The sequence below is a fragment of the Sardina pilchardus genome, chromosome 10 (assembly GCF_963854185.1).
Source record: "Sardina pilchardus chromosome 10, fSarPil1.1, whole genome shotgun sequence".
Lineage (NCBI taxonomy): Eukaryota > Metazoa > Chordata > Actinopteri > Clupeiformes > Clupeidae > Sardina > Sardina pilchardus.
Window position 1 is genome coordinate 21,981,354 of NC_085003.1, and position 10,000 is coordinate 21,991,353.

Here is a 10,000-nt window from a genome sequence, read left to right on the forward strand (position 1 = left end):
GTCCTCTGTGTGTGTATCTGTGTGTGTGTGTTTGTGAGCGCATGACTCCCTCATGTGAAGAGTTGTATTTGTCCTCTATGCGTGTGTGTGTGTGTCTCCCTCTTATCAAGAGTTGTATTCATCCTGTGTGTGTGTGTGTGTGTGTGTGTGAGCAAATGACTTCGTCGTGTGAAGAGTTGTATTTGTCCTCCGTGTGTGAGTGTGTGTGTGTGTGTGTGTGTGTGTGTGTGTGTGACTCCCTCATGTGAAGAGTTGTATTCGTCCTCCGTGTGTGTGTGTGTGTGTGTGTGTGTGACTCCCTCATGTGAAGAGCTGTATTCGTCCTCACCCCTTCTTCTACCTTCTTCTGCTTCCCTTCCTTCTCCTCCTCCTCTCTCTTCCTCTCTTCTTTCTCCTCCTCTTCTCTCTTCCTCTCCTTCCCTCTGTTCTCAGTTGTCTTCATGGTCTTCTCCGCCTCCTGAAGATCTGTAAGCGTCACACCCTGATGACACAGCACCCGCACACACACACACACACACACACACACACACACACACACACACACACACACACACACACACACACACACACACACACACACACACACACACACACACACACACACACACGAAATAAGTATTTCAGGACATAGACATCAGAGACTAAGGTAGAAGTATGCATAGGTGGCTTGTGTGTGTGTGTGTGTGTGTGTGTGTGTGTGTGTGTGTGTGTCTTTACCTGAGTGGACCGGCGAGACTGGCGTGCGTGTCGGGAACGTGCTTTTCTCTGGGCTTCAGCTTCCTCATCACGAACTGGAGTCAAATAAGACCTACACACAAACACAGACAAACACAGACAGACAGATAGAGAGATATGAATGCTGTTATACATGTACAGTACTGTATGTGTGTGTGTGTGTGTGCGTGTGTGAGTGTGTTTGTGGGTGTGTGTACAGTACCATCCAGAATTATTGCCACCTTTGGTTTAACCTTTGGTTGAGTTTAGACCAATGGACTGAGATGGAAATGGCAGAAGCTTGATTTTGTGTTCAGTGAACCACTTTTCTTCTGATCTAGACATTTGCTTTGGCTTATTGACCTGATGAATGATCCAATCATGACCCACTTTTAGTGTCTTGGCAGAGAGTGACAGATTTCCATGGAAACAGTGCAGGTTTTTCTTAGGGTTTATGATACCATGCACCTAGGGAATAAAAACAGCCCCATAATATCCCAGCCCCTCCACCATAATTATCGTAGGCGCGGGATTATTTTCAGTGTAGTCGTTATGACAATAGACCACAATTCTAGGGTCACTGTACCATTCAGTAACTCTAAATTTGTTTTTTAAGTCCGACATCTCGGGCGCAACAGTTTTTTTTTTTTTTCGTGAAAAGACGTTTAATAGCGCAGCCAGACGGTTTTTGCAACTTGTAAACTTTGTCATGATCACCTCTGTTTTAGCGATGATAAAACAAAATCGAGTAATTACTGTAGCTGTGCAGTCAGATGATATATTCAAGGGTAACGTCCAGGCTTCCGCGAAAAATAGGATTTGATTAGGTTGAGGCAAGTCAGTAGTAAGATGAAATTTTCTTAAAGGTTACTCAGAATAGTGGAAAAAAAAAGTTTATTTTACTGTCAATGGAGAAAAAAAAAGTGAGTCTGAAAGCCGCTGGACCCGGAAAGAGATTTATTATCCCATTATTGCATCATCACTTAAAAAACGAATAATCTATTTGCAGTCGGGTCACTTTTGAAGATATTTTGGGGGACTTGGTGACCCCAAGATGATACAATTTTCTGTAACTTTCCAACAGTGAGTGGTTCTTATGGACTTTCTTTGCCTCTCTTACCATCCTCTTTTACCATCCAAAGTCATGAATTACATCTGAAAGTTCAGACACTCTGATTAACTAAAGAAGTTGAATATAAATAGGATAATGCTTCTGCTACATTTTGTATGCGATTTTCTAGGGGTGCCAATAATTATGGGCAATGTGTTATTTATCTCTTTATGAAAGTTTTTTTAATTTATTTAAGTTTCTTGAGGGTTGGATTTTTTCCTCATTGTCTCTACTATCAGATTCCAATAAATCACCAAAATTACTTTCTACAAAGGTATTGTACAGTATGTACTGTATGTATGTACTTTATGTATGTGTGTGTATATGTGTGTGTGCATATGTGCGCATGTACGTGCGTGCGTGTGTGTGTGTGTGTGTGTGTGTGCACGTATAACGTGTATAGGTGTGCATGTATATGTGTGTGTGTGTGTGTGTGTGTGTGTGTGTATATATATATATATATATGTGTGCATGTGTGTGTATATATGTTTGTGTGTTCATACTGTACTGTATGTGTGTGTGTGTGTGTGTGTGTGTGTGTAGCATCTCCACTCACTTGCGCCTCTGCTTACTCTCTGGCTCCCCAGTCGTCGTTGTCGTCGTGGTGGCAGAGTTTGAGGTCGTCACGGAAACGGGGTCCTTCTTTTCCGCCTGTTCCTGAGCTTGTCTGAGTTGGACAGAGATGGACAGATGGCATGTTCAGCACAGGCACAATGACAAACCCTGACACACACACACACACACAGACACACACACTCACACTCACACACACCTCTGGGCCACTAGACTGTTGAGACGACTGAGTCCAGTCGAGGATGTTCCCGTGGTTACTGGTGCCTCATCAAGTCTCCGCCCATAAGAAGAACTACAGAGAGAGAGAGAGAAAGGGACACACACACACACACACACACACACACACATACACACACAGTTGATCATATGATTCATTCATTTTATTTCATGAGTGAAAATGTGTTGTTTCTAAAACAAGCAGCAGCACCAACCAGCTCTAATTCCTTCAAAGAGACCTGACCACAGCCCTGGCCACAACCCTGACCACAAGCCTAAATCAAGCTGCTGGACTCCAAATAGCATCACCAAACACCGTCAGTCTCATCAGCCCCATCAACACTATCATCACCATCATGACTGTCATCACCGTGGCAACACCATCAGCACCATCAACACCATGGCAACACCATCAGCACCATCATGGACGCGACTGCTGCCCAGACTATCCCATGGCCACCCTCACGGCACTTATGTCACAGTGCAGCTGCATTAACCAGCCAACATGGTGCTCCAGCAATGCTGATGGTACACTTAGCCAACATAGCCAACATAGCGTTAAAACTAAATTACATGTGTGTGCAAACACAGACACACACAGATCTAACACAGATCCAAATGCCAGCAGAAGCATGTTGCAGGCATAGACTGTAAAAGGTTTATACAGATATTATCAAACCCAGAATGCTTTGCCTGATTCTTCCAACATCAGTCTAGCACTTGTGATTATGGGTAGATACGACACTATCGTCTCCAAATACATACACTACCTCCTAGGACAGAAATGGAGCCATATTTTGTATGTCTTGTTGGCATTTGCATTTGCAGTTCGCTTGCTTGGCCCACATAGTTGTAATCCACACAAAACAAGTGTCTGTACATGCCCAAGACTCCCAAATACAAGAACAATTAGTTAACAATAGATTCCCTCAATATTTGTAATCATCCAGAGCCTACAGTAGCTTGGGTGCGCGTGCAGCAGGGGGTCAGAAGAATGGCAGCTAATAGACCGGCATGTTGAGCTGTCAAGGTATGCCCCATCATTATTACCCAAGGGCCGCAAATCGTACCTTAATAAATTAGTCTCATTAGCTAATGCCTGATCCTGAGCTGATAACAGAATGGGTAGACGACGTTAGCAAGTGGCTATTCATTAGCATTATACAGCTATCTGGTTGACAAACCCAGCGTGTGCACAAAAAATACAGAAGAAAAATACAAAAGGACACATTTTTCTAGCATTTTTTTCTTAGCCTTTCTCTTGACATTTCCTTGATGTTTCAGTCAATTCACACACACACACAATTCAATGACATGGAAAGCTTTCTGACCCAGAAAATGCGCACATCTTTTCTGTGACGTGAACCGTGAAGGGGTCTATGAAGACCCAACACACGCATGCACGCACGCATCTAGGAAGTTAGAAACATCTCTTGCTGTATCATGGGTACTGTGACTAACGAGCTAATCGTTCATATTTAGTACACAACACCACTGGCTCAAAAGGAAGCTTGGCTAGCTAAAAATGATACTCATTACGAACCACTCTGAACTTTATGGTAATTAAACCTTTTATGGTTGCGCTCACTCAGCCCAAATATTAATCAGAGACGTGGTTTCCTGTGCTGGCCATTTCATTGGTTAATTGCAACACAACAATGCAGTCTTTGTCTTCTGGTGAGTGACTAGCGTGCTGAGACACCCTGACCTGGCTCAGGTAATCCTATAGCCCAACAGTGGGGAAGGGGCTATTGAGGGCATGACATCAGGCACCTCTCTGGAACACACACTCGTTCTCTCTCTCTCTCACACACACACACACCTGCGAGGTAAGTATGGGTTGGAGCTGGTCACGTCAGCGGCAGACTGGCTGTTCAGACGGCGTGTGTATGAGGAGCTACGAAGCAACCAGCTGTGACACACATACAGACACACACACAGAGATGGGGGGGGGGGGTCAAGGAGAGACAGAGAGAGAGAAGGACATAGAGGGAGAGAGACAGATGGGGAGAGAGAGAGAGAGAGAGAGAACAGAGAGAAAGGGAGAGAGGTAGAAAGAGGGGGAGAGAGAGAGATAATAGTGGACAGAGGTGTGTTTACAGTTATATTCACACATTTATAACACCACAGACAATCACAATAACAAATACATCAAAATGCATAAAGCACATGTAGCTCACACAACACTGCACAGATACATATGAATATGAACAGAACACACACACACACACACACACACACACACACACACACACACACACCTGCTGGAGTTGTCTTGGTTGTTGTCAGAGATGTTGAAGAGGCGTCGGGTCGGGTTTGGGGGCACCCGGGCCAATCTGGGCTCCTGAGAGAGGGAGAGAGAGAGAGAGGGGGGGGTGATAGAGTGAAAGAGGGAGAGAGGGAGAGAGGGGGGGGGGTGATAGAGTGAAAGAGAGAGGGGGGGGGGTGATAGAGTGAAAGAGAGAGAGGGGGAATGATAGAGTAAAAGAGAGAGAGGGGGAATGATAGGGTGAAAGAGAGAGAGAGAGAGAGAGAGGGAGAGAGAGGGAATGATAGAGTGAAAGAGAGAGAGGGGGGAATGATAGAGTAAAAGAGGGAGAGAGAGGGAATGATAGGGTGAAAGAGAGAGAGAGAGGGAGAGAGAGGGAATGATAGAGTGAAAGAGAGAGGGGAGAGAGAGAGAATGATAGGGTGAAAGAGAGAGGGAGAGAGAAAAGGTTGGAGAAAGAGAGGGAATGATGGGTGTAAAGGGAGTAGGAAAGGGAGAGAGAAGGGGGGAGAAAGAGAGAGAGAGAGAGATTGAGAGAGAGAGAGATTGCTTTGAGGGCTGAGAGGACTAGTCAAGGGATAAAGATGTATTTTGTGAACTTTGCAGATCTGAACTTTTGTCTGGTTCAGGATCTAAACCAGCGGCCCTGCAGCATACAGCACTCCAGAAACATGCCACAGCACTGTGTGTGTGTGTGTGTGTGTGTGTGTGTGTGTGTGTGTGTGTGTGTGTGTGTGTGTGTGTGTGTGTCTGTGTGTGTGTGTGTGTGTGTGTGTTCGCGTTCTCGGAAAAGACTTTTCGTTCTCTTAACGTTTGATGCGCACGTACACACCCACCCACGCACACACACTTGCCATACCTGCCCTTTGTGAGTGAGTGTTAGTGTTAGTGTGTGAGTGTGTGAGTGTGTGGTATTCCAGAGTTTGGAGATGTCTGGTTGTTGATGCCAGGGTATGAAGTATACTTATAAACACATTCTCCAGCACATTAGGGAACAGCCGCACCTCACTGACCCAACAGAACTCAACTGAACGCACTGTGCAGACTACTAGCACTGTGCTAACACAACCACACATGCAAAGGACCCTACAGCAGTATACAGTACATACGTATATTATACACACACATTATATATAGCTTCGTATATAATATCTTATATATCTGCGGTACATTAGGCATATTTTCCATTTTAGCACACGTTGGTTAATACCTGCAGAAAAAAAAGTGTATGTTTTGTTATGAGCTGAGGCCGGGGCTGTGTGTGTCTGTGTGTGTGTGTCCGTGTGTGTGTGTGCACCTTATTGTCTGTCTCTCAGTCGAAGTGCAGGATGGATGTGGATGTGTGTGTGTGGATATGTGTGTGTGTGTGTGTGTGGATATGTGTGTGTGCGTGTGTGTGTGTGTGTGTGTGTGTGTGTGTGTGTGTGTGTGTGTGTGTGTGTGTGTGTGTGTGTGTGTGTGTGTGTGTATACCTTGTTGTCAAGGTGCCTCTCAGTTGAGGTGCAGGCTGGATGTGGATGTGTGTGTGTGTGTGTGTGTGTGTGTACCTTGTTGTCTGCCTCTGAGCTGAGGCGTGGGCTGGACGCTGAGCGGGTCATGCCCCCTAGAACACTCTGGGTGCTGCGGGGGGCCGCGCTGCCCCCTCCCTCGGAGGGCTCCGATTGGTCAGAACCCAGCGCCCCAGAACTGCCCGCCTTCCGCAGGGACGTCCGCCAAGAGCCCGGGGCATCAGCGCCCGAAGACTTCGCCACAGGCTCCGACTACAGAGGGACGGGGAGGGGTGGAGAGAGAGAGAGAGAGAGAGAGAGAGGGAGAGAGGGAGAGAGAGAGAGAGAGGGAGAGAGAGAGAGAGAGAGAGACAGACAGACAGATTGTGATCCAGAGAGAGAGACAGACAGATTGTGATGCAGAGAGAGAGAAAGAGAGAGAGAGGGAGAGAGACAGACAGACAGACAGATTGTGAGTGATCCAGAGAGAGAGACAGACAGACAAATTGTGATGCAGAGAGAGAGAGAGAGAGAGAGAGAGAGGGAGAGAGAGAGAGAGACAGAGAGATTGTGATCCAGAGAGAGAGAGAGGGAGAGAGGTTTGAGGGAAGAAGATATCTAGTCATTACTGGGACATTATTTTCTCAACTGTTTGGTTTATCTAAACAATGGCTTTGGAAGTACTGTATTCAACTGCCAGACACATAAAGCAACTCTAACTTGAAATGAATTGAATGGATTCGATTTACAGTGACAGTGACAGTGAGAGTGACAGAGCGAGAGAGAGAGAGAGGGGGGGGGGGGGGAGAAAGGGGAGAGAAAGGGACACAGAGAGAGAAAGAGAGAAGTGGACACCAGTGGATTGTATAGTCCATTTAGTCCAAAGTTCTTTGTGGCAGTGAATCAGTAGGGCCAGGCAGGTATAGGTAATAACACACCTTCTCCTTTGCGTGGCAAAAACAATATTCATGGGTCCATACAGAAACAAAAGATGAATGAAAAGTTGTTGCAAATAAGTCCAAAAAGAAGGTCTCAACTAAATAACAGTGTAAGGCTGGTTGTAAATGAAAAGTGTTGTCAAAAATGTGTTTGTAATCAAGCTCCCATTTTCCATGCCCTCGACCCTCGAGTGCCCCCGTGCCATATAGAGTGATGCCTACTACGTCACCTCTGACTAGTACGCTCAAATAATAATAAAATAAATCAATTATATATATATATATATATATATATATATATATATATATATACTGTATATATTCAAACATAATCAAATAATCATAAACATAATTCAAACTAAGTTATTGCAGACATTCAAATCAATCAATTGATCAAATCAATTTCTCAATAAATATAAATAATATGTTAGATATCAACTGAGAAAATGGATAATGGACAAAAGACAACAAGGAGGGGCCAGGGAAGGAGGGAGAGATGGACAGAGAGAGAGAGAGAGAGCGAGAGAGAGAGAGAGAGAAAGAGAGAGAGAAAAGAGGAAGTTTGGCTTCACGCCTCCAGGTCTGTTTGATGACTTATAAAACATTCAAATTCAACCATCACACACATGCTCTCTTTCACACACACTCTTTTACACACACACACACACACACACACACACACACACAGATATAATGATCATGTACCTTCGTTATCACTCATACACACACACACACACTCATACACACACACACTCTTACTCGAACAGATCACACACACATGCACAAACATACACACACAGATATCTATATCACACGCACATGCACAAACAAAAGACAGGCCTGTTACACACAATCACGTGTAACCCAACACACCTGGGTGTAGTACATTTCCTGATGAGCACCTGTTTATCCAGTTAGCCCCCATAGGTCCTCCCCAAACACACACACACACACACACACACACCATAAACACAGACACACACATAAACATACAGACATCGCCCTTATCAGCTCTCCCATCTGACCAGAGGTTGAAAGCACAGCTCCACCCCGTCTGGCCGACAGCCAATCATACCTTCTTCACCTGGTTGCCGCTGGTGCCGGTTGCCGTGGAGGTAGCTATGGGAACAGAACTGTTGCGCTTGTTGTTCAGGTTGTTGATGATCTCTCGTGTTTTTGCTTTTTCTGTGGTCCACACACACACACACACACACACACACACACACACACACACACAGACATAAACAGACAAACCAGGAAATTCAGATCAGGACAGTTAAGTTGCACACATTACAAATAGCCATTTGACTGACACCTGACCCTTCCCAACAAAGCTGATCTGACCCTTCCCAACACACCTGACTGAGTTTACACGACTGAGCGGGTTGCTTCTATTTACAATCACATACTCTGCCAATATTTGTGTTAAATCAGAATCTTAAGTATAGTAACTGCTTTGGTCTTCACCTCTGACCCCTAAACCACACCCACATCTGGATGAAGCCCCTCCCCTTTGGGGATGGCAAGCCATGTCACATGATGTAGTCACCTGACTCCACGTCGCTCTCTGATTCGCTCTCCTCCTCGGAGCTGGAGCTGCTGGAGGCTTTGCTGGAGGCTTTGTTAGGCTCCTCCTCCTCCTCCTCGGCGGGGGGGGTCTGCAGGGCGGGGGGCGTGTGGCGCTCGCGCTCGCGCTCGTGGAGGCTGATCTTCTCTTTGCTGCTCATACGAGAGATGGACGTCCTGACGGACAGGTGGCGTGGTGGTGGACGAACGGACGAGGCCCACCCACAGCAGAGCAGGCAGGACAGGACCGCAGGTGCCATGCAGACCAGGCGGCCAATCGGGTGACAGCGACACACCAGGTGCAGCCAATCAGTGAGCAGTACAGTGAGGCACATGAACTAACGAGCCAATCAACTACTGTTTATTCTGATTCTGCTGCAGAGCTCGACCAAAGCAGGTCCATCTAACCACATCAATATGATTGATTATAACAATAATCGATAAGTATTTGTGTAAGAGACAGCTGCAGCAGAGTCAGGATTGACTGTGTTTCACTAAAGCATCACACACATGTTGTCATGACACAACATGAGTATGTTCAGAACATACAGTCCATTACAACACTACAGTTTACAATGGCGTTTATCTGTGGATAGGACAACAGTATCCACAGACAAACTGAGAACAATCCCCGAACATACTCCACCACCCAACCAAACAATCTCACACACACTTGACTAGGTGAACGCATGGCTGTGTGGGAGTGAAATCTGTGTGTGTGTGTGCGTGTGTGTTTGTGTATCTAACTATGTGTAAATTGTGAGCAACATAACCTACGTGCTATGGACCAACTGACAAATTCATTCCATCAGCAGTGGACAAACGTGGAGTGTGTGTGTGTGTCTACATGTGTGTGTGTGTGTGTGTGTGTGTGTGTGTGTGTGCAAGTGCATGTAAACACACATGTATGTCAGCATGTGTGGCATATGCTTCTCCCCTGGCATGCGAGTGTGTGTGACAATCTCCGTGGCCAGTGCTTGGACTACATGTCAGTGTGTGTGTACAGTATATGTGTACAGTATGTGTGTGTGTGTGTGTGATAAGCCTGTGTGGTGTGTGTATATGTGTGTTACATGCAGGCCCTTACCTGCGCGGCCGCAGGGGTGCCATGGAGATGGGGGGGCTA

At 45.9% G+C, this 10,000-nt stretch overlaps 1 protein-coding gene across 7 annotated transcripts in view; it reads right to left on the reverse strand.

Moving 5' to 3' along the window:
- Positions 1–10,000, reverse strand: part of zmp:0000001167 (protein phosphatase 1 regulatory subunit 12A) — a 30,842-nt gene that overhangs the window by 8,820 nt on the left and 12,022 nt on the right. For 2 of the 7 annotated variants that reach the window (XM_062547028.1, XM_062547032.1), the window contains exons 7-16: positions 9,962–10,000; positions 8,858–9,051; positions 8,384–8,493; positions 6,431–6,643; positions 4,876–4,958; positions 4,437–4,526; positions 2,598–2,690; positions 2,382–2,492; positions 718–808; positions 341–481 (exon numbers count right to left, since the gene is read on the reverse strand). The exon at positions 9,962–10,000 is cut by the window's right edge and continues 38 nt beyond it. In XM_062547028.1, coding sequence (XP_062403012.1) covers positions 341–481; positions 718–808; positions 2,382–2,492; positions 2,598–2,690; positions 4,437–4,526; positions 4,876–4,958; positions 6,431–6,643; positions 8,384–8,493; positions 8,858–9,051; positions 9,962–10,000 — 1,165 coding nt within the window. Of the gene's footprint in view, positions 1–328; positions 482–717; positions 809–2,381; positions 2,493–2,597; positions 2,691–4,436; positions 4,527–4,875; positions 4,959–6,430; positions 6,644–8,383; positions 8,494–8,857; positions 9,052–9,961 lie in introns of all 7 variants that reach the window. The other 5 variants (XM_062547026.1, XM_062547025.1, XM_062547029.1 and 2 more) reach the window with 4 other exon arrangements.